At 43.3% G+C, this 25,649-nt stretch overlaps 1 protein-coding gene across 1 annotated transcript; it reads right to left on the bottom strand.

Moving 5' to 3' along the window:
• Positions 1–2,533: 2,533 nt before the first annotated feature.
• On the bottom strand, positions 2,534–25,514 carry znf366 (zinc finger protein 366). Its single transcript, XM_034169576.1, is given in 19 exon segments — positions 2,534–3,205; positions 3,208–3,303; positions 3,390–3,564; positions 11,927–12,012; positions 12,015–12,090; positions 12,092–12,119; positions 12,267–12,344; positions 12,346–12,414; positions 14,304–14,382; positions 14,385–14,470; positions 14,547–14,691; positions 14,694–14,913; positions 14,915–15,035; positions 15,037–15,078; positions 15,080–15,120; positions 15,122–15,179; positions 15,181–15,250; positions 15,409–15,544; positions 25,509–25,514. Coding segments are annotated over 19 exon segments (1,893 nt in total). The 3' UTR covers positions 2,534–2,924.
• Positions 25,515–25,649: the final 135 nt, after the last annotated feature.

Below are 25,649 nucleotides of genomic sequence, written 5' to 3'. Positions count from 1 at the left end.
ATGTGCAGCTGTGGACAAATTTTGCATACTATTGACTAAAACATTCAAAATAATTTTTCCAATCCACTATGTAAGATTTTCAGTGAGTCTGCAGTTTTTATGCACTAACCTTGGAGTAATTTTTGATCCTACGTTGTCCTTTGACCTCCACATTAGAGACATTACGAGGACTGCTTTCTTCCACTTGCGAAATATAGCGAAGATTTGTCCCATCCTGTCTATGGCTGATGCTGAGACTTTGATTCATGCATTTGTCTCTTCTAGATTGGACTATTATAATGCTCTATTTTCTGGCTTACCGCAGTGCAGGATTAGGGGTCTTCACTGGTTCAAAACACTGCTGCCAGACTTTTGACACAAAGCAGAAAGTTTGACCACATTACACCCGTTTTGGCATCCCGCACTGCTTCCAGTTGCTGCAAGATCGGATTTTAAGGTACGGTTATTAGTTTATAAAATTGTTCATGGACTGCACGTACCATTCTGGCTGACCTGGTAAGCCCCTATGTACCAGCTCGGATCCTGTGTTCTCAGGGTGCAGGGACTTCTGTGAGTTCCAGGGTGAATAAAACGTCTGCCGGTCACAGAGCTTTCTCCTACAGTGCCCGAGCTCTGTGGAACGATCTCCCGGCACACATTCGGAGTCGGATACTGTGGAGACTTTTAAGTCACGTTTAAAGACTCATTTGTTTTCCCTGTTTTATCATTAGTGTTATGATGTGCTTTTATTCTTGTATTGTTTATTGGTCGTCTTTTTATTGTTTTAAATTTTTAATTCAGTTTTTTTTTATGTTGTGTGAAGCACCTTGAGACGATTCATCGTGAATTGGCACTATATAAATATTAAATTTGAATTGAATTTAGCTTTCTGTCTTTCAAACACATAGATAATTTTTTAAATTAATGGAATTCCATTTAATACCTTCTGGATGACTAAGTGACATAATTAAAGGTAATTAGGCTCATCTTTGCCAGGGCCTACCTGAAGAACCAGTGGACTTCTTGTATTTAAGAGCATGGAAAAATATCTAAAAGGCTTTAGCCAAAGCTTCTGGAGCACAATTTTAGATTTGTCCCAAGTCCAGCTCCGCCTTAGGAGCCACCCTCAAAAACATTAATGGTACCACAAACAATTATACAGTGTATTATACAAAACTATAACACATTTGGAACCACAGAAACTTTACATCATTGAGGGAAGGGGGCCCAAATAAAAACCCAGAAATGACCAAACTTTTATTCTGAAGGTCGAACATAATCTCAGGGTCACAACTGAGGAATTGCTGGAGTTGGAGGCATCAGATAGAAATGTGACATTGTCCACCTTAAGAGAGCGGTCCATCACCACGGCCTGCTTCTTGTTGAATGATGTTCACCATATTCCAAAGCAGCATCCAGTAAAACAGCAGGTAGGTAGGGAAGTCAAAGTTTGGGTGGAGGTTGTACGACCAATAATAACTGAATAGCATCCATCAGCTGTGTTCTTTTTGTGCTCATTGATTGTGTTGGTTTTTATTGCATGAAATGGATTGTTCTAAAATATACAATTATATTTTTATATGAATAACTGTTTGCTTGTTTAATGAGGAAACAAATAAATCAAGCTAATAAAAAAATGCTTTGAAATGACTTCTTTCACCAGTGTCACTCATTTACGCCATTATAAAGAATATAATATGAAATTTGCAGGCTGTCTATTATCTGTGCTTAGTATTTTTTTTAATGTGCTACAGTATATTATTTATGCTTTGAAATCAAATATGCATTTCTTCTTTATTTGAGCAGAACACCATGTTTATTATGACTCACACAGATGGAAGCCTTTGTCTGAGACACCATACTGTGTCCTGTCACGACTGTTTGATCACAAAATAAAGGGGAGAGGGGTTTCTCTTCCTCTTCCTCTCTTTTGAAGGCAAAGCACAGGCAGATATATGCAACTTTTTTAAACTCATGGCTGAATGCTGTGGCTTTGAAAAATGTGTCTGCAAACACAAACTGCAGGTTCGTGTATTCAGGTTAATAATCATCATCATCACCACCATCAGCATAATTAGTATTTGTTCTTATCTCAGTTACATGCAGTTGCATCCTTAAACAAGTGCACACACACACACACACACACACACACACACACACACACACACACACACACACACACACGTGCAGAAATAGAACATTTAAGTAAATAACCACTGTTTATTTCACAATTCAAGAGTAGCTCAGTTATTGGTGTTTTTTTTTTCTTTTTTCTAAATTAAGTAAATTCACCCAATAGGACAAATACTTCACTGCACCCCCCCCCCCCACCCCCCCCCCAAAAAAAACAACAACAATTGACAGACAATGAAATGAGCAAAAGCAAATGAGCAATGCAAGTTGTTTTTAGTATCACATGTTAAGAAGAATGCATTGCACGTGTAATTATGATTGCAAAATGATTTATAGCAAATAACCCATTAAATATCATCAGTTTTAAATACATGTGCTGCTCATGCAGTTTGCTTCACAGTTGATTTATTTGATTCATTTTTCTCTGTTATATGTGGGACGTACATCTCCCTTCTGCTGCACTAAGCTATCACATCCTGCAGAAATGCTGTCCTTCAGATCTCTGGATGAAACCTACATACCTCTTTTCTCTCCCTCCAAGGGAGTGTCTCATTCACTTCCTCACCATTTCCCTGTCAAAACAGCAGCAGCGTCTCCCATATTCTTTTCATCCCAGTCCTGGGGGCTGATAACTTCCATGAATTCACTTGCGTGTGAGACATTCATTATCTCACCTGTCTCTGAACTGCTCTGCTTTCCTCTGTGCTTTAAGCCAGCTGACGGCCGACACATCCAGCTGCTGTATGATTTGTTCTGGCTGAGGATGAGTCTTATCTTCCTGATCTGAATCAGAGTCATAATTATGGCTCGTTTCACGGGTTGTAGATCTGGTCACCTGAGGGATCTAGAGAGCCATGCTCAGCTACTGACTCACACGCATATGTCTGCTCACACGGACGGTGCATCTGATGATCTGAGCTGTACACCTGTTTCTGTGGCTCAGCATCATAGTGGTCCTCGCCTGCCGGTTCCTCTTGATCCACCTCAGGACTGTACTGGCTCCTTCTGTAAAAACTGTCATCATCATCATCCTGACACGAGCTTCCAGGGACACTCTCACCATCAGACTGGGAAAGTCGGAGACCAGGCAGCCCTGGGGCTTCTGGGAAAGATCGAATGGTTCTCCCTGGCTGAAGTGGCTCAGGAGGTCCATTGGTGTAGACAGACAGACTCGTCCCCTTTGCCTAAACACTGGGGACAGATGAAAGAGAAATGTTTAAAAACAAACAAACAACTACTGCTTCTGACGCCGTGTCAGTATAGACGAGCCTCCTTACGTCTTTCATCCAGGCCTCTGTCCATGACACCATGCTTCACCTTCATGTGCCTGGTGAGGTTTCCTTTGAGCGTGAACTTGCTTGGACAGTAAAGACATTTGAAGGGTTTGCTGTCTGAGTGGAGATGCATATGTCCCATTAGGTTATGCATCCTGTTAAACTCCTTCCCACAAAGCTGAAAGACATCAGAGCAAGTAACAGAGTCAGCGAAGTTGCAAAAATAACCAAAGAACAAATCAAACATAACACAAGTGGTGCTGTCTAAAAGTGCATGTACATTTGTGATGTTCAGCACCACTGTACATTGCCGCAAAAGGACATGTTAAAGTATTTGCAACCATCGCCATATTAAAATATTAATTGAGGGCTCTACTGTAAGGGTAGCTGGATGGATGAGACCCCAAAGCAGAGAAAAGACGGTTGCATAAGAAACTTGTTTCATTTGCTAGAGCCAGGGGATGGAGCTGAGGTTGGTACATGGGAAAACAATCAGTAACGAGCAACAGTGTCCAATAAGTGGCAGGCAGTCTCAAAAATACACAAGGGAAAAACAGGTTCAGCAACAAGAACTCAAACGCAAGAAAACAACATGAGAAATCTCCAGGCAAGAGAGGACAAAAGCACACAACATTCAAGCAATGCACGGGAGGAACACAGGGGTATAAATACACACTGAGGGTAATTATACAAATGAGGCACAAGTGAGGGTAAACACTAATTAATCTAAGCTGGGAATGAGACACAGGAAGAAAAGTAACAAAATGCACAAGGCAACTGGTGGAGTCAAACAGGAACTGGGGTCAAGGCACTGGGACTAAAATAAATGCATAAACGCAGAGCAAACAAGTAGTGGAATGGGCACAGGGCAATTATTTATAAATTACACACAGGGAAGGAAGAGAAACTGCAATAACTAATTAAAACCAAAACCCGGACAGACACTAGAGGGAAACAAAGGACAAAGACAGACACAGACAGGGATCATGACATCTAGGTGCAAAAGGGAAATCCCTCTTGCAAAAAACAAAAACAAACAACAAAAAAAAACCTGCTGTAAAAGAAAATACCTGGCTATCACGGGTAATTTCAATTATTTACAACATATATTTCCAGTGATATTATTAATTAAATAATATTGGGACTATCTTCTAACACAAACACGGGGTTGATATAAACTGTGTAACTGTATTTCTTCAGACACTTTATACAGTAGCATCAACAGTTTAATAAGTTTTCTTTGTTTGTTTTTGTTTTTTTGTTTTGTTTTTATGTAGCTGCTGGATTATATTGTGGTAGAGTTTTGTAAAACTGAGCTAACTATTTAAACAATTATCAAAGTATTTAATTGGTCAATTATGTTAATTATTTTAAAGCTGGTGGAGATGATGTAACAATTTTTATAAAATGATTCATGGAGTTTTTCATTTAGATTTTAGCTTTCAAGTTGTAGATTGAAAATGAGCTATTTATTAAAAGGTCATATATTCTAAATGTTTACATTAACTTTTACATTTCATGTGTTTGACATTTCTAAACCTCCCCAAAGTCGTATGATTTCTGACTGATTAGGGCCGATTAGCTGATTACAGATTTCTGTGATCCCCCCTTAAAGAACAGATTAATATATATAATATAGAAGGATCTTGGAACATGTTTCTTAGTAAGGCTAATGATTCAACAGACTATCACAAAATTTACAGATTGTGATCATATAAGACAATGTTGTGGTGGGCCGCTGAAGAGGAGGTACTGCTGGCCCACCACCACAAGATGGCGCCCTGCTTGAAGTGCGGGCTTCAAGAACGAGAGGGCGTCGGAGCGACCGGGAGGGACAGCTGTCCCTCATCATCCGTACCAGCTGTCACTCATCCACCACTCAACACCATCACCATAAAGGCCCGGACTGCAACTCCCACCTCCCCGCCGAGAAATCAGCTACCAAGCAAGGTAACTCTCTCTGCGGTAATTATCTGTGTATTAAAATATTGGTCGGTGTGGCAGCCTGTGTTCCTGTGGGCTCTGTTGGAGGCTTGGATTGGCGGACAGTGAGAGGGCGACGTTCTTCGCCTCTCACTCCATCCAGGAAAGAGACCAACAGGAACTGCACGGGTGACATTGTTTCTGGAGGTGGAGGTTCTCCGTCCCGGAGGATCTACTCAGGGGACGATTACTGGGTGTGTCTTCACACACCCACCATTAACTGGTTCTGTTTCTGCCAGCAGTACCTGGTCTGACAGCTGGAGACGGTGGCCACCTGGGACTCGGGACTTGGCAGCTCCGGTGTTCTTCAGATCCACTGGCGGTGGAAGCCGTGTGGGATCTGGCTCTTCTTTGGACAGACGTCTTCTATCCTCGAGCCTGCCCACACGTCACCTTGTATACGATTGACTGTACTCCTCTATTGTTATTGTCTGTATTCCGTTGTGCAATTCACAACATTAAATTGTTACTATTTGGCTCATCCATTGTCCGCTCATTAACGCCCCATGTTGTGGGTCCGTGTCACTACACCATCCCAACAGGATTTCTCGGCCAGCGTCATGGATCTCGATGGGCGTCAACCACCGCTTGAACAGCCAATGGAAAGAGCGAGGTGAACAGGCATCAGCAGGACGCGTTGTTAGGTGAGCTGCAGCAAATCTTAACCGCTTTCACTGCTTCGGTTGGACTTAGTCACTGAGCAGAATGTTATTCTCAATCGGAGGATGGAGGCTCTCACCGCCTGGGTGGAAGCGCAAGCCCAGGGCACTGCTGCAGCACCTCCTCCTGCTGACCGGAAGCCTGAAACAGACATTCGCTGGTCGTTCAAGGACCCCCCCCCACACATCCCCTGAAGCTTACATAAGCCCTCCCGGAGCCATACGGAGGCTGTGTCGAGACGTGCACGGACTTCTTAATGCAGTGCTCGCTCGTCTTTTCACAGTGTCCCGTCATGTACGAGTCAGACACCAGCCGGGTGGCTTACGTAATAAATTTGCTTCGAGGTGAGGCACGTGCCTGGGCTACAGCGCTCTGGGAGCAGAATTCACGGCTCCTAACGACGTATACTGGGTTTGTGAGGGAGTTCAAACAGGTTTTTTGATCACACCCATAGAGGCGAATCTGCATCTAACTTGCTGCTGTCAATCAGACAGGGCGTCGGAGCGCAGCGTAGTACGCAGTCGACTTCCGCATCGCGGCAGCGAGGTCCGGCTGGAACAACGTTGCGCTCCGCGCCGCCTTCGTAAATGGACTGTCTCCGGTCCTGAAGGAGCATTTACTGGCTAAGGACGAACCGCGGGATTTTGATGGGCTTGTTGATCTGGTTATACGATTAGATAACCGATTAGAGGAACACCGTCGGGAGCAGGGCGGGGGGCGTGGCCGGGCACGAGCCATCCCTCTTCCTTCCGGGTCCGAAAGGGTGCCGCCCTTCCCCACGCTCCACAGCCCGTGACTCCCGTTTGGCAACAGCTCCCCCTGCTGATGAAGCTATGGACACGAGCAGGGCCAAAGTTAAATCCAATAACAGACAACGGAGGCTGGCCCATGGGGAGTGTTTTTCTGTGGCTCGAGTGAGCATCTACAGAGGAACTGCCCCAAGCGTTTAAACGACAATGCCCGCCCTTAGAAACCGGGCTAAGGGTGGGCCATAACACTCACGCAGGGAAACCCCGTAAATCCGCACGCATCCCAGTTATGATCCTGAGTGGTGATCTGACCCTTCACGCCCCAGCACTGGTAGACACGGGGTCGGAAGGGAATCTGCTGGACAGCAGATGGGCAAGGGAAGTCAGGCTCCCTCTAGTGGCTCTACCTTCACCTTTGAAGGTACGGGCACTAGATGGCACCCTTCTTCCATTAATCACACACCAGACACAACCAGTGACATTGGTGGTGCCTGGTAATCACAGGGAGGAGATTGTGTTTTATGTAACACCTTCTACCTCCCGTGTGATTTTGGGTTATCCTTGGATGATAAAGCACAATCCCCGGATTGATTGGCCGTCTGGGGTTGTGGCTCAGTGGAGCGAAACCTGCCACCGGGAGTGTCTTGGCTCCTCGGTTCCAGCTGGTGTGACAGCTAGTGAGGAGGTTAAAGTCCCCCCCAATCTGACGGCGGTGCCATGTGAGTACCACGATCTTGCTGATGTTTTCAGAAAAGATCTGGCGCTCACCCTTCCCCCGCACCATCCGTATGATTGTGCCATTGATTTGATCCCGGGCGTTGAGTACCTGTCCAGCAAGCTGTACAACCTCTCACGTCCGGAACGCAAATCAATGGAGACCTACATCTGGGACTCGATAGCTGCCGGGCTGATCCGGAACTCCACCTCCCTGATGGGTGCTGGTTTCTTTTTGTGGGCAAGAAAGACGGCGGACTCGTCCATGCATTGATTACAGGGGGCTGAACGAGATCACGGTTCGCAACCGATACCCTCTGCCCCTGTTAGATTCAGCGTTCACGCCCCTGCATGGAGCCCAAATTTTCACAAAACTGGATCTTAGGAATGCTTATTACCTGGTTTGGATCCGGAAGGGAGACGAATGGAAGATGGCATTTAACACACCGTTAGGTCATTTTGAGTACCTGGTCATGCCGTTCGGCCTCACTAACGCCCCTGCAACGTTCCAAGCTTTGGTAAATGATGTCTTGCGGGACTCCCTGCATCAGTTTGTCTTCGTATATCTAGACGATATACTCATCTTTTCCCCGGATCCTGAGACTCATGTTACGCATGTACATCAGGTCCTGCAGCGGTTGTTGGAGAATCGGCTGTTTGTGAAGGGCGAGAAGTGCAAGTTCCACCCTACTTCTTTGTCCTTCCTGGGGTTTATTATCTCCTCCAACTCTGTCGCCCCTGATCCGGCCAAGGTTGCGGCGGTGAGAAATTGGCCCCAACCAACAAACCGTAGGAAACTACAGCAGTTCCTCGGTTTTGCTCATTTTTACCGGAGGTTCATCAAAGGCTACAGTCAGGTAGTTAGCCCCCAACAGCCCTGACCTCCACAAAAGTCCCCTTCACCTGGTCGGATCAGTGCGAAGCCACGTTTAGGGAGTTGAAACGCCGGTTTTCAACTGCGCCAGTTCTGGTGCAGCCCGATCCAAAACGCCAGTTTATAGTCGAAGTGGATGCCTCTGACTCAGGGATAGGAGCCGTGCTATCCCAGAGCGGGGAGTCTGACAAGGTTCTCCACCCATGGGCCTACGTTTCCCGCAGGTTGACCCCGGCTGAAAGGAACTATGACGTCGGCAATCGGGAACTTGAAGCTACCAGCTTCACTGCGGATACACCCCGTTTTTCATGTGTCCAGACTCAAGCCCTGCCATGCCTCACCACTGTGTGCCCCTGGACCGGCACCGCCTCCTGCCCGGATCATCGACGGGGAGCCTGCGTGGACAGTACGCCGGCTCCTGGACGTCCGTCGAAAGGGCCGGGGTTTCCAGTATCTGGTGGACTGGGAGGGTTATGGACCCGAAGAGCACTCCTGGGTGAAGAGGAGCTTCATCCTGGACCCGGCCCTCCTGGCCGACTTCTACACCCGTCACCCGGACAAGCCTGGTCGGGCGCCAGGAGGCGCCCGTTGAGGGGGGGTCCTGTTGTGTGGGCCGCTGAAGAGGAGGTACTGCTGGCCCACCACCACAAGATGGCGCCTTGCTTGAAGTGCGGGCTTCAAGCATGAGAGGGCGTCGGAGCGACCGGGAGTGACAGCTGTCACTCATCATCCGTACCAGCTGTCACTCATCCACCACTCAACACCATCACCATAAAGGCCGGACTGCAACTCCACCTCCCCGCCGAGAAATCAGCTACCAAGCAAGGTAACTCTCTCTGCGGTAATTATCTGTGATTAAAATATTGTTCTGTGTGCAGCCGTGTTCCTGCGGGCGACGTTCTTCGCCTCTCACTCCATCCAGGAAAGAGACCAACAGGAACTGCATGGGTGACATTGTTTCTGGAGGTGGAGGTTCTCCCTCCCGGAGGAACTACTCAGGGGACGATTACTGGGGTGTCTTCACACACCCACCATTAACTGTTTCTGTTTCTGCCAGCAGTACCTGGTCTGACAGCTGGAGATGGTGGCCACCTGGGATTCGGGACTTGGTGGCTCCGGTGTTCTTCAGATCCGCTGGCGGTGGAAGCCGTGTGGGATCCGGCTCTTCTTTGGACGACGTCTTCTATCCTCGAGCCTGCCCACACGTCACCTTGTATACGATTGACTGTACTCCTCTATTGTTATTGTCTGTATTCCGTTGTGCAATTCACAACATTAAATTGTTACTTTTTGGCTCATCCATTGTCCGCTCATTAACGCCCCCTGTTGTGGGTCCGTGTCACTACACCCTCCCAACAACATATTTTATTCATCAACTCATATTTCATAAATACTATGACTAATGAAGCCTACTAAAAGAGCTAGCTATGGTTATTTGGGAGATTTTTATATCCTTCATTAATTTAGGTTCCCGAATTTACTAAAATATATATTTTAGGTATTTTTATTTTGGGGAATTTTGGTAAGACGAGAGTGGATTTATCCACAGGGATTGTTCTAGTTATATATTATTTTAATTGCGTTACTGAATAATTTTGTTAAAAATACATTTGATAATGACAATAGCTAATGGTTCTGGTGGCCTAATGACAGAGGCGCACAAAATCATACTGTGCTGAGGTCCCAGTAAAGGCTCTGACTGTGATGACCGAGGTTGTAAAAAGTGACCTTATCCTTTAAGTACAGAGCAACACATCATCATGAATGAATGTGCAAGAGGCATTCACATTCAGACATCCCTCTCCCCTTGTTTTCCTTTTTTCCTCATTGTTGTCCTCCCCCTCTCTCACACAGAAAGAAACAAGAGTACAAGAGAGGAAGCAATGTGGAGACAGGGCCAGGAGGAGAAGAGGGAAGGGCAGCTCCTGTTCTGTCCTTCCTCTGCATTCTTTTTTATTAGGGTGGTCCTTTCCTTCAGGAGGAGAGAGGGACTGTAAACTGTCCAAGAGGACCGTGAGAAAACAGGAAGCTCCCTCCAGCAGCAGAGAAAGCGAGATGAAATCTATTTGTGGGCCTTGTTCCTCAGGGAAACTGGAGGCCATTGTTAGAGAGGCAGTTTGTGCAGCGATATCCTTCCTATGGACAAGAAGGTTCCTTCTGCCAAAAGTCTCTTTGCTATCTGGTCATTGTCTCAAGTCCTCCTAAAACACCCAAAGTCAAAACAGATCTGCCAGAAAGTGTGAAAATTCATTTATATCAGTGTATTAGTGCAGGTTTTGGAAGGATCTGAATGGTTCCTGGGTGCAATTATCAGTCGGCAGCTACTGTGGAATTGGATTTCATTGATGGCAGCAACAGGAACAACTCCATAAACAACACATTTTCATCTCAAAGCAGCTGTTAAACATGTGGCTGCTCTGTGGGCATGAAAGTAGTCACTCAAAGTCTGAATACAGACATGTGAGGAATTGTGCTTTCTGTGAACGGTGTGAATTCAATTTCTTTTTATTATTTATGGGTTGGAATAGGGGCCATTTTAGTCACAATTGCATCATGCAAGTCTGGCTAAGCACGCCTAAAGGCACTGTGCGCTTGAGTCATGAAATGTCAAGTGTATTGCTATATGGACCTTTGTTGAGGAGACTGGCTTAGGTTAAAGCTACAGTGTGTGGACATTAGTGCCATCTAGATGTGAGGATGCAGACTGCAGTATGCCCTCGCCAGTCATGATTTTGTTTCCCTTTGGGTTTTTTGCTTCTTTGGCAATGGGGATTCATGCTTCCTTGCCTTCTCTTGTGATAAACAATGTGTATGATCCTCCATTTCACAAAAACGAGGTTCTCAAACTTGTTAGCCTGCACTAACAACCAGGAGAGACTGTATAGAGGCGCAATCACTGATTTCTCTTTGTTTTTCTTCAGTCTTCTGCTTGCTAAAATGTGAAAGGTGGCGTAATTGTGCAGCATGGTGGTGCAACATGGCAGCCTCCAGAAGGGGGCCCGCTCCCATGTAGATATGGAGGGCTCACTCTAAGCTTATAAAACACATTGTGCTGGTGTTGCATATAATTATACACAGATGAACAGACTGCTATGAATGCTATATTCCACTCAGTCGTCTTCAACCGCTTAGAGCTGGAGCCTATCCCAGCCGTCACAGAGCATGAGGCAGGGTACACCTTGGACAGGACGCCAGTCTGTTGCAGGGCCACATATGGACAAACAAACACATCCACTCCCACAAGCACGCCTACGGCCAATTGAAAGTTTCCAATCCACCTGGCCTGCATGTCTTTGGAGGAACCCGGAGAACCCACACAAACAGTCGGGGAAACATGCAAACTCCACACAGAAAGGCCACAGGTGGGAATCAAACCCATGACCTTCTTGCTGTGAGGCAACAGTGCTAACCACTAAGCCACCGTGCTGCCTTTACAAGATTCTACTCAACGTTGCTCAAAAAAAAATTGACCATTAACATGTGCAGAAACTGAAGGCCAAACACAAATAAAACAACGCCACGTCTGAAATGCTGCCGGTGACAATGAATAGAAAACAAACCTTGCATTTATAGGGTTTGATGTCGGAGTGGACGATCATGTGCGCCTTGAGAGTCTGTTTCTGCACGAAGCTCTTGAAGCACAGGGGCACTGGTAGGCTCTTATGTTTGTGTGGATGAGGACGTGGCGCTTCATGTTAGCCAACAGCGTGAACTCACGGCCACAGAATGCGACACTTGTGCTCCTTCACCCCCCTGAAGAACAAAAGTAGAAGTTGCCGTGTGAGGTTTTGCATGAAATTTTGGCTTGCTGTAAAATAACTTCACCTGACATCCAAAAGCTTTGGGCCAAAATGTGGAAAGTAAGTCAAAAAACTGCTGAGTCTGTTCTCTGAACCTACTTTGTGAGTGAGCGTGTGCTGTTTGAGGTGGTGCGACTGGATGAACTCCATCCCACACTCGCTGCGATGTACGGCCTGAGTCTTTATGTTTCATCATGTGATTCTGAAGCTGACTCGGGTATTGGAAGGTCTTCTGGCACTCTGTGCACCTGCAGGAAGAACATATAAACCTCCTGAGAGAGCAAAATGCCAACTTAAAGGCATCATATTAGAAACTTTATTCAGAAAGATTATTTTTGTATTAAATATCACATTGATACTAAGATGATGCATCTTAAATACTACAGCCCAACCTATATATTAGTTAGCTGATAATATCTGCTGATATGAGCTTTTCAACAAACATACTGGTATCAGCATTATTTTTGCAGATTTGAAAACTTTTATTTTCAGGAATAAGCAATACAAAAAAATACTTGAAATACTCAATGGCATCATTACATAGTTTGTACAACAGGTGGCGCTTTCCAAAATAGATGAGAAGTCTATTTTATGGAAATGTGGAGTAATGTGTTATGTCAATCTGAGTGAAGGCAAAGTGATGGCGGCATGACATACGCTGGTTGGTTGCTTGAACTAAATATTCCAAGGCCTTTTTCCCCCTTATATTTGGTACACTTTAGCAAGAAATAAACACTTTTTATATATCTGCAGATATATTGGTATCTTAATTTTTTTATTTCTTCATATCTGTATCATATCGAACCTCCCCTCTCATCCACCCCCACAAAAAATCCTTATCGGTTAGAACTGTATAAAATGCCCCCAATATCAGGGCTGTCAAAGAACAAATGGAGCTGCGGGTAGAGGGCGTGGTCTCCACGGTCATACTGTGCTTATAGCATGCAAGGGCATGGAATTGTGAGTTTGACGATGTTTAACTTGAAACTAAAAACCTACTGAACCAAATGAATGAATGTGATCTTTGATCTTATTTTTTTACTTTTGTCAAAATTACAGAGTGTCTCTTTTCCATTTGTGTAATATTGCAAAGATTCAGCCTGTCTAAATCCACGGCAGATGCAAATGCATTGATTCATACATTTGTTTATTCCAGACTTGAATGCAGCAATGTTTTGTTTTGTTTTGTTTTTGGCCTATTAGATGTTAGTTAATGATGCAAAATGCTTTGGCCACAGTTTTAACCCAAAATCAGAAGTTTGAATATTATGGCAATATAAGGCGGACTTGGCTCCCTGTTCACATAAGATCACAGTTTATGTTAACATGTAAAATGCACCCTCTAATCTTATAGATTTCATAGTCTTGTGCATTTCATCCTGCTCTGTGGCTTTCTCAGGCCACAGGGCTTGTTCTGTGTCCCAAAACATGAAAAGAAGACAGCAGGCTATAGGGCTTTCTACCATTGTGCTATTTTTTAATATCATAAACTGCCCTCTAATAATAAATGCTCAAATTTAGGTGAGTCTTTTAAATCATGACTCAGAACATTATAACAAGTGAACAAATGGCTATTATTGAGACAAGATTTTTTTTTTATATATAAAACTGCCCTCTGATAATAAATGCTCAATTTAGGTGAGTCTTTCAAATCATGACTCAGACATTTACAACAAGTGAACAAATGGCTATTACTGAGACAAGAATTTTTAATATCATAAACTGCCCTCTAATAATAAATGCCTCAAAATTTAGGTGAGTCTTTTAAATCATGACTCAGAACATTTACAACAAGTGAACAATGGCTATTATTGAGACAAGAATTTAAATGTATTAACTTGGATACTGCTCGGGGGGTCCACTTAATGTATTTTATTATTACAGCCTTATAATTACATGCAGTACCTGTATTTAAATTTCTACAGTTTTCTCAGTATAATTGGATGCGGTTATTTAACTTTATTTATACTGTGTTTTATATGCAAAGTCCTTTGTGAGAATTGATTGAAATAAAATCCAAATTGATTATTATTATTTTGCTGCATAACAGTAAAAGCTATATAATAAACAAGTTTTGAACAATATGACCCCTAAAATTGCCAGAATATATTTCAGCTTTAAGAGATGCTGTGATCACCTGTACAGGGTGGGGCCACGATGGACGGTCAGGTGCCTCTTTAACTGAGCCAATGTGGGGAAGTCCAGACCACACTCACACACACATTCTCCTGACCTTTCTCATGCTTCAGCTCATGAGTCCGAAGCTCACTGGGGTAAGCAAATCCACGACCACACACGCTGCAGCTGATCAGTTGAAGGAAACTGAGAGTTAAGAAGGAAAATCACCCAATTTTGTTGTGTACTTCAACAAATCACTCACCTGTATGGCTTCACATCACTGTGCTGCATCATGTGTCTTTTCAGGTGGCTGGTCTGGGTGAAGGCTTTGTGGCACACCTGGCACTTATGGGGACGCATGCCCTGGTGGGTGAGCAGGTGCGTGTGCAGATGGCTGAGTTGTTTAATAGCTTCCCACACAGGTGGCACCCATGTGGCTTAATACCTTTGTGCCCCAGGATGTGGGTGACCAGGTTGTACTTGGAAGTGTAGGACTTCTCGCACATTCGACACTTCCATCGCTTCTGATCACCTCCCACATCCACGTAATAGCTGTCATCCACATGCATGTTGAGGCTGAGCTTCTCTGAGCTGGGTGCCTCGATGTGAGGAGGTCCATCCTCGGCTGCGATTCCCAGAGCGGAGATCCTCTCTAGGATAGAAAGCGCCCGGAGCGAGTGCATGACGGGCCTGGGCACGAAAAATGGGGTATGGCAGTAGGCTGTGGTGGAGAGGGGAGAAGTATGGAGGGGTGGAGCAGGAGAGGAGATGGAGGCCATATGGGGGAGGACTGAGGGTTCCTGCTTCACTTGCACAGGCAGGTGTCATACCTGCCAGGTCAGTCCTGGACAGAGACCTGTGATGAAGCTGTAGTCTGTTCAGCTCGATTATCCAGGATGGGCTTCGGACAAGGGGAAGGAATGGGGTGATTTGGAAGGGAAAGGGGGATTGGGGAGAGATCACTCTCTGCATACTGCTACTGTTATCTTCTTCCTCTGCTCCTCTGTCAGGAGATTCGCTTCCTTGAAGATCCACTTTGAGAGGAGTTCTTTTTTCGTTTTTTGGGATCCTTCCTTTAGGGAGTAACTAGACTAAGTATGGAAAAGAAAGGAGGGCTCAAGCACTATAGGTCTCTGTGGTGGGTGAAATACCGGGATATCTGGGAGGGGAGAACTTTGATGGCCTAATGAAGAGTGGAGATGGGCTTAGGTAGAAACTCTGATGAGATGTTTGCCTCATCTCATTTCTCAGGTTCAGAACCTGTTACCAGTGGAGGCAGTCACTGTGGCTGTGTCCATCTTCTCTGTGGGTTAAAAACAGCAATGTTGGTTGATTAACTTGAACATGAACAAATAAGCCTCATTTGGAAATAGTGGTTTCAGTTTAAGATACAGTGCATCCAGAAAGTGGCCCAGCCAGAGCCCAAACCTAATCCAACTGAACATCTCTGGAGAATCTGAAAATGGCTGTGCACTGATGCTCCCCATCCAACCTGATGGAGATTGAGAGGTGCTGCAAAGAGGAATGGCCAAAACTGTCCAAAGATAGGTGCACGAGGTTTGTGACATTATATTCAAGAAGACTTGAGGGTGTAATTGCTGCCAAGGCACATTGGCAAAGTATTGAGCAAAGGCTAAGTACATGTGATTACTTAGTTTTTTATTTTAATTAATCTGTCATTATGGGGTATTGTGTGTAGAATTTTGAAGGGAAAAATTCATTTCATCCATTTTGGAATATGGCTGTAACATAACAAAATGTAAAAAAGTGAAGCGCTGTGATACTTTCTGGATGCACAATGAGTACAGAAGGATGGTCAGATATGTCTAGAAAACCACCTTTCTCAGTTCAGCCTGAAACCTTTTCACTTATTCCTTCCTCACAGATCTCTTCTCCTGAAATCAGGAAGTTAGCGCTTCACCTCTACCTCATGCACACTTTTCGCTTCTCCACTTCTTTTTCGTTCCTGTGTTCATCTATTGCACACTGGCAGGAGGGAGAACTTCCCTATTCGCTGTTCGCAATGTTTGCATAATGTTTGTGTTTTGTACCCACAGCAGGCATTTATAATCTGAGATGGTTAAATATCTAAGACATGAAAGATAAATGCAGAACGTCACAGAGTTTGCAACAACGTATCTGCTGGAGTTTTCCACATTTACACTGCATGTCCAGTTGATGAGGGAGGCTGATACGCACAAAGGAATTGGCTCACTTCTGCATGACATTTAAAACAGATGTTTTCAATTTTTCACATATCTGTTCTGTGCACATCAGTAGTTTAGCACTATTTGAGGTCTGTGATTTATGTTTAGTTTGACTTCAAATTTAAGTTTAGAATCTCTTGTCTCAGTTTGCTGTGCTGTCTGTGTTCATGTGTCTGTTCATGTTGGATTTTACAGAGTAATTTTAATAACGTTATGTCAGAGAAACCATTTGAGAATGATACAGCTTCTGTTTACAAATGTGGCAGAGGGATGCACTCTGTTGTTGGGCCTTCTAGTTTGTCCTGAATGAATCAGTGGTTATTGGCAGGGCTTCAAGCAAGAACTTTTTTTTACAATAGAGAATGTTTGAGCAGAATCATTAGTTTTTAATGTTTCTGGTTTTGAGTTCCACCTTAAAATTATTGTTCATGAACCTTTTAGAACCAACATAAATACTGGTTAATAATAATGTTCAATGTAAGGCTCTGTGATATAAAAATATTTATCTTTTGCATGTTAGATAAATGTCAACACTCTAAAAACAGATTGGTTAAACCCAACATAATTGGTCCAGTATTAGTTGTTTTCAACAGATACATCAGTCAACTTGTGATAAGTCTGTTGGTATTCTTCAATACCACTACACTAGTACAATGAACAAAGCTATTTTTTTCTTCTTTTTTGTGAAACAATGGACTTCTTATAATCTTTGACTTCAAGTAGCCTAAGTTTAAGGATGTTTCTGACTCTTGAAATTGAAATATACACTCAACAAAATATAAACGCAACACTTTTGTTTTGCTCACATTTTGTATGAGATGAACCTCAAAGATCTAAAACTTTTTCCACATACACAATATCACCATTTCCCTCAAATATTGTTCACAAACCAGTCTAAATCTGTGATAGTGAGCACTTCTTCTTTGCTGAGATAATCCATCCCCACCTCACAGGTGTGCCATTCAAGATGCTGATTAGACACCATGATTAGTGCACAGGTGTGCCTTAGACTGTCCACAATAAAAGGCCACTCTGAAAGGTGCAGTTTTGTTTTATTGGGGGGGGATACCAGTCAGTATCTGGTGTGACCACCATTTGCCTCATGCAGTGCAACACATCTCCTTCGCATAGAGTTGATCAGGTTGTCAATTGTGGCCTGTGGAATGTTGGTCCACTCCTCTTCAATGGCTCTGCGAAGTTGCTGGATATTGGCAGGAACTGGTACACGCTGTCGTATACGCTGGTCCAGAGCATCCCAAACATGCTCAATGGGTGACATGTCCAGTGAGTATGCCGGCCATGCAAGAACTGGGACATTTTCAGCTTTCCAAGAATTGTGTACAGATCCTTGCAACATGGGGCCGTGCATTATCCTGCTGCAACATGAGGTGATGTTCTTGGATGTATGGGTACAACAATGGGCATCAGGATCTCGTCACCGTATCTCTGTGCATTCAAAATGCCATCAATAAAATGCACCTGTGTTCTTCGTCCATAACAGACGCCTGCCCATACCATAACCCCGCCGCCACCATGGGCCACTCGATCCCACAAACATTGACATCAGAAAACCGCTCACCCACACGACGCCACACACGCTGTCTGCCATCTGCCCTGAACAGTGTGAACCGGGATTCATCCATGAAGAGAACACCTCTCCAACGTGCCAAACACCAGCAAATGTGAGCATTTGCCCACTCAAGTCGGTTACGACCACGAACTGGAGTCAGTCGAGACCCTGATGAGGACCGACGAGCATGCAGATGAGCTCCCTGAGATGGTTTCTGACAGTTTGTGCAGAAATTCTTTGGTTATGCAAACCGATTGTTGCAGCAGCTATCCGAGTGGCTGGTCTCAGACGATCTTGGAGGTGAACATGTTGGATGGGAGGTCCTGGGCTGGTGTGGTTACACGTGGTCTGCGGTTGTGAGGCTGGTTGGATGTACTGCCAAATTCTCTGAAACGCCTTTGGAGACGGCTTATAGTAGAGAAATGAAAATTCAATACCGAGCAACAGCTCTGGTTGACATTCCTGCTGTCAGCATGCCAATTGCACCTCCCTCAAATCTTGCGACATCTGTGGCATTGTGCTGTGTGATAAAATTGCACCTTTCAGAGTGGCCTTTTATTGTGGGCAGTCTAAGGCACACCTGTGCACTAATCATGGTGTCTAATCAGCATCTTGATATGGCACACCTGTGAGGTGGGATGGATTATCTCAGCAAAGGAGAAGTGCTCACTATCACAGATTTAGACTGGTTTGTGAACAATATTTGAGGGAAATGATGATATTGTGTATGTGGAAAAAGTTTTAGATCTTTGAGTTCATCTCATACAAAATGGGAGCAAAACCAAAAGTGTTGCGTTTATATTTTTGTTGAGTGTATGTACACTGAGAACAATGTTAACAATCTGGATTGGCTGTGATTGGACACTTATCAACTGGGATGAATGGTTAATGTTAATAGTGGTTGATTTAACCAATTAATTTTTACAGTGTTAGAGTACATTGTTGACAAATCAAGCCAAGCTATATTGGATACATTTTTTGCTAACGAGCTGACGATGTCCAACATAATTTCTGTTTCATGTTGACCTAGGCAGCATGGTGGTTTAATGATTAGCACTGTTTGCCTCACAGCTGAAAAGTCCCATTCTGGTCTTGTCTGAGGTGGTTTGCATGTTCTCCCCGTGTTCGTGCGGGTGCTCCAGCTTCCTCCCACTTCAAACGGCATGCAGGTATGTGAATTGATGACTCTAAACTGGCAGTAAGTGTGAGAGCGTGAATGTGTTTGCTTGTCTACAGTGCACCCAGAAAGTATTCAGTATTCACATCACAGCCTTATTCCAAAATGGATGAAATTCTTTTTTCTTCAAAATTCTACACACAATACCCCATAATGACAATGTGAAAAAGTTTTTTTTTTTTTTTTTTTGCAAATTTATTAAACAAACACTAATGTACGTAAGTATTCACAGCCTTTGCTATGAAGCGCAAAATTGAGCTCAGGTGCATCCTGTTTCCACTCATCATCTTTGAGATGTTTCTATGGCTTAATTAGAGTCCACCTGGGGAACATTCAGTTGATTGGACATGATTTGGAAAGGCACACACCTGTCTACATATAAGGTTCCACAGTTGGACAGTGCATGTAAGCACACAAACCAAGCATGAAGTCAAAGGAATTGCCTGTAGACCTCTGAGACAGGATTGTCTCGAGGCACAAATCTGGGGAAAGGAACAGAAATATTTCTGCTGCTTTGAAGGTCCCAATGAGTACAGTGGCCTCCATCATCCGTAAGTGGAAGATGTTCAGATCCACCAGTACTCTTCCTAGAGCTCACCACCCGTCTAAATTGAGTGACTGCGGGAGAAGGACCTTAGTCAGAGAGGTGACCAAAAACACAATGGCCACTCTGTCAGAGTTCCAGCATTCCTCTGTGGAGAGAGAAGAACCTTCGATAAGTACACCCATCTCTGTAGCAATCCACCAATCTGGTTTGTATGGTAGAATTGCCAGACAGAAGCCACTCCTTAGTAAAAGGCACATGGCAGCCCAAATGGAGTTTGCCAAAAGGCACCCGAAGGACTCTCAGACCACGTGAAACAAAATTCTCTGGTCTGATGAGACAAAGATTGAACTCTTTGGTGTGAATGCCAGGTGTCATGTTTAGAGGAAACCAGTCACCATCCCTACAGTGAAGCATGGTCATGGCAGCATCATGATGTGGGGATGTTTCTCAGTGGCAGGAACTGGGAGACTACTCAGATTGAGGGAAAGATGAATACAACAATGTACAGAGATCATCCTGGATGAAAATCTGCTCCAGAGTGCTGTTGACCTCAGACTGGGGCGACGGTTCATCTTTCGGCAGGACAATGATTCTAAGCACACAGCCAAGATATCAAAGGAGTGGCTTCAGGACAAATCTGTGAATGTCCTTGAGTGGCCCAGCCAGAGCCCAGACCTGAATCCAATTGAACATCCCTGGAGAGATCTGAAAATGGCTGTGCACTGATGCTCCGCATCCAACCTGATGGAGCTGCTGCAAAGAGGAATGGGCACAACTGCCCAAAGAAAGGTGCACCAAGCTTGTGGCATCATATTGAAGACTTGAGGCTGTAATTGCTGTCAAAGATGCATCAACAAAGTATTGAGTATTTCCTATTTTTTTATTTTTAATATATTTGCAAAAATAAAAAAAACATTTTTCATGTTGTCATTATGGGGTGTTGTGAGTAGAATTTTGAGAGAAAAATTCATTTACTCCATTTTGGAATAAGGCTATAACATAACAAAATGTGGACAAAGTGAAGAGCTGTGAATACTTTCCGGATGCACGGTAAAAATGAATAAATAAATAATAAATGTTCCACATTAACATCAATGTTAATGAGTTCTTCCTACTGACAATAATATTGCTTGCATAAAAGCGTTCGTTTAAAAAGCACCTTAAATGTGAGATTAAGATAAGATTAAATATTCCACTATCTATTGTTGAGATTGGATGAAAACGTGATAAAATATGATATAACAAGCCATAAGAAAAAAGACTGATGCAGATGTAGGTAATCAGTAAACTGTCCATAGATGTTTGTCATCCTAGTGGAAAGACACACTGACAGATGAACAACAAGACAAGCAAGGAAAAGAAAAAGCAAACATCTTTCATAGCAAATTCACAGAAACAAATTAACTTTTGTTATTTTGTCCAGTTTGCATTTCATATACTGCGAAACACTGATACACTGCTTCTAAGAAAAAGGAATTGTTCTTGATATGTTTTGCATGCTATTCTCCCACTTTCCAAAGTCTTAGTAATTTCATCTTTAATTTCAGATCTTGTTAATCCCTCTTTCTTTCTCTTAGGTATCAGGTCAGCTCTCTTGCAAAGACTCCAGCCTGTCCTCAGACACACCATGCATTCCCAACAATCCATTAAAACCCAAGCACACAGCCGAAGCCCCTCCTCACCCATGATACCAGTCAGTGCCACCTTCGTGTGCGTTTGTGCATTAAAGTGTGAGTGTGGGACTCACCGGTTCACTGGGTTTTTGGTGATGCTGTGGCTCTGAAAGTGCTGCAGCTGCTGCTGTTGTTGTACCTGTGTGTTGCTTCTGTTCTGCTCACAATGTAGCTCTCCTGACAATATGCCGCTGTCCACTGATTACATTTGATGTGACTTAAGAAAGAGAACAGGAACAATCACTTTGTTCTCATTTTTCAGATGAGTACCTTCGGAGAGAAGGAAGGAAGGGAGGGGAGAGGAAGTCAACAAGCCTAGTGCCTTCCTGCAGAAAAATAAGGAAACACTAGATAGACATCTCCATTTCTCTATTAAATAGGAATTTAAGCAACTTTTGGAAGAAATTGGGGAAAGGCTAGATTTGATGTTTTACTCGAAAACAGATGCCGGAACAGTGGCATGAAGTGATGGAAGAGAATCACACTGGAAGGAAATAATTCATACCTTTTCCTAAATCTACCTTACAGAAGTGCTTGAATTGATATCAGTTAAGCCCTAAATATTTCATATTTAAAACTAATTAAATCAGTTTTCAGATGAAACATTACAATACTTTAAGCTTTAAGCTAAAATATATATACAATTGAAACTAGTGCAAGGTGCGGCTAGGATCTAAATATATTGCACAGAAATGTATATTGTCTATGGGTGATTGGGTTATTGCACATGGTTTGTTTTTAAGTTTCTTAGTAACCTTTATTTTCTTGTAGCTTCATATTTATTTATTTTTGTGTTCAATCAGCTCGTAGATTCAATCTTCAGTTAGTTTTCTGTCCTACAGTGCATCTGGAAAGTCTTCACAACACTTCACTTTTTTCTACATTTTGTTATTACAGCCTTATTCCAAAATGGAGTAAAGTTATGTTGCCCCCCCCCCCCCCCCCATGTCAAAATTCTGCACCCCATAATGACAACATGTTTTTTTTAATGTTTTTTTTGTTTGTTTGTTTGTTTGTTTTTTGCAAATTTCTTAAATTTATCTAGACTCTGGCTGGGCCACTCAAGGACATTCACAGAGTTGTCCTGAATCCACTCCTTTGATATCTTGTCTGTGTTCTTAGGGTCATTGTCCTGCTAAAAGATGAATCGTCACCCCTGAGGTCAAGAGCGCTCTGGAGCAGGTTTTCATCCAGGATGTCGCTGTACATTGCTATATTAATTTTTCCCTCAATCCTGACTAGTCTCCCAGTTCCTGCTGCTGAAAAACATCCCCACAGCATGATGCTGCCACCACCATGCTTCTCTGTACAGATGGTGCCTGGTTCCCTCCAAACATGACGCCTGGCATTCATGCCAAAGAGTTCAGTCTTTATCTCGTCAGACCACAGAATTTTGTTTCTCATGAGAGTCTTTCACGTGCCTTTTGGCAAACTCCAGGTGGGCTGCCATGTGCCTTTTACTAAGGAGTGGCTTCTGTCTGGCCACTCTACCATATAAGCCTGATTGGTGGATTGCTGTAGAGATGGTTGTCCTTCTGGAAGGTTCTCCTCTCTCCACAGAGGAATGCTGGAGCTGTGACAGAGTGACCATTGGGTTCTTGGTCACCTATCTGACTAAGGCCTTTCCACAATCGTTCAGTTCAGACGGGCAGTCCTGGTGGATCTGAACCTCTTCCATTTACAGATGATGGAGGCCACTGTGCTCAATGGGACCTTCAAAGCAGCAGAAATATTTCTGTTCCCTTCCCCAGATTTGTGCCTCGAGACAATCCTGTCTCAGAGGTCTACAGACAATTCCTTTGACTTCATGCTTGGTTTGTGCTCTGACATGCACTGTCAACTGTGGGAACTTATATGTAGATAGGTGTGTGCCTTTACAAATTATGTCCAATCAACTGAATTTACCCCAGGTGGACTCCAATTAAACTGTAGAAAACATCTCAAGTAAATCAGTTAGAAACAGGATGCACCTGAGCTCAATTTGAGCTTCATGGTAAGGCTGTGAATACTTCTGTACACATTATTACTTTTTTTTTTTCATAAATTTGCAAAAATCAAAACTTTTCCATTGTCATTATGGGGTATTGTGTGCAGAATTTTGAGGACAAAAATAATAAATCTATTGTGGAATAAAGGTATAACCAACAAAATGTTGGAACGTGAAAGGGCTGCGAATGGGTTGGTGCGGAGGCACGTCACTTCCAGCGAAGTGACAAATCCGAAGGTGAGAATTCACACTTCCGTGCCTGGAAATCAGCTTGTTTGTTTCGTCTCTAATGGCTTCTCACAGCCAGCTGATGGCTATCATTGCCTGGAACGATGAGATTAATACACCAAGCTGCTTAAAATGAAACATTGTACATTAAATTGACTTTATTACGATGTCTGCCTCCATTGAAAAGTGACCAAATTACATGTATTTGTGTTTTTGCATTCTGCGATGTTTTCATGGCCAAAAAGGGCCACCAGAGGGTGCTCGGGTAAAGTCCGCGGCAACCCATACTTTCTGGATGCACTGTATATTAACGTTGAGTTAGCTTGATGGTTGAATTAGCTTATATTGAGGTTAGCAATAGAGTTAGTTATCCGTCTGTTACTATGGAGTAGAATTAGATTCAGTTCTCTTTGACATATTTTTAAATTCCGTTATCTGCTTTTCAATCATTTTATGCTGATTTAGCTTATATTCAGTTCGCTTTAGATTCAGTAAAATGTCCGTTTGAGAGACTTTCATGTTCACTTAGCTTTATAATGTCAGGTCCATATGTATTTGTGTCACAGTTTTTTCCTCTGTATGCTACCATAATAAAGTTGAAATAAAATACTCAAGATGTGTTTGTAGTGTGGACTTTTATTCTAATATTTGCTGAAAATTACTTGAAAAAACAGGATGGAGAAAAAAAAAAATCACTAACAGCTCCTGGGGTGGTGCTGGTTTCACGGTTTAAGTGGTGGACATGAGAACAGAGGATCCTGGATTCAAACCCCATCAGGCCAGAAAATCACTAAGGGCCCTTGGGCAAGGTCATTAATCCCCAAGTTGCTTCCAGTGCATAGTGAGTGTCTTGAACGGCAGCACCTTGATGTACGTGTGAGTGAGTGAGTCACTGTAAGCGCTTGAGCTTCTGATTAACTTAACTCGGTTTAACTGTCTTTTCCGCTCAGATTACTGTACACAGCAAAAAATTTCCCAACAGCTGCAACGCTTTGAAAAGCTTTAAGAGAGCGATTTTCACGCATCTGTTCACAGCTAAGTGGAATGCACTCTGAGACCAGAACCAAACTACACGTCCACTGCATTATGGAACAATGAAACTGTTTCTTGTGTGAGCCAGTTTTCTTTGGACAAGTCAGGGAATGGAAACACTACACTGTTTGTCTTTATTAATGATCGATGAAAATGAAGAAAATTTGAAAAAAAAAATGGTTTCACTGTACAAATTCTTATGGTGTGTTAGTATACTTATGGACCTGACTGTAACATTTCTCTACATGCCTGATAGTTTGAAATGTTGATGCAATACTTTATATGCGTAAGCATAGCCACAAGGGGGCGAGAGTGAACCACGACCTACAGAAGTTCTCTTTCAGTGACATTTCATTTTACAGTGGATTTGGTCACCATTTCCTCTTACTTCTAAAATTAGCTTCCATTTCACTACAGTTATGTCCTGTGGCCTTTTTCCACTTCACAAAATGAAATTAGTTTTCCCAACACCAACCTACACCTTAATGATGTCAGAACAAAAACATTATCGTTGCATTTTTAATTGAGATGAGCTGGCACTTAGTGGATCCGCTAGTAGCAGTAATTGAACTCATATCATTGAAACAGTCATGCTGCCTTCTAATGATGTGGCTGAACATTAGCTGTATTAATTAGCTCATATGAACAATTAACCTAAGACCTGACCAACGTGTGTGTCAATTCCTGTGAGGAATTACTGAGGCCAGAAATAAGTTTGATGGTTATCAAGTGTAGTCTGTGTTTTAGTCCTTTTTTGTTTGTTTGTGTGTGTTATGCTGCGCTAACATGGCGACTCAGCAAACCGCCATGTTAGCTTAGCATGTTCTTCTCTGTAAGGGACATTCTCATGGACTCTGCAACCAAATCTTTAGAGAAAAACATCAGGGCTGTACTTATCTTGTCTTTAAAAAGAATTTGTTTCGAATATATCGCTTCTTTTTGAG

Source organism: Thalassophryne amazonica, chromosome 5 (genome assembly GCF_902500255.1).
Source record: "Thalassophryne amazonica chromosome 5, fThaAma1.1, whole genome shotgun sequence".
NCBI classification, from domain to species: domain Eukaryota; kingdom Metazoa; phylum Chordata; class Actinopteri; order Batrachoidiformes; family Batrachoididae; genus Thalassophryne; species Thalassophryne amazonica.
The sequence above is the reverse complement of the archived record's forward strand: the minus strand, read 5'-3'. Positions and strand labels throughout refer to the sequence as shown.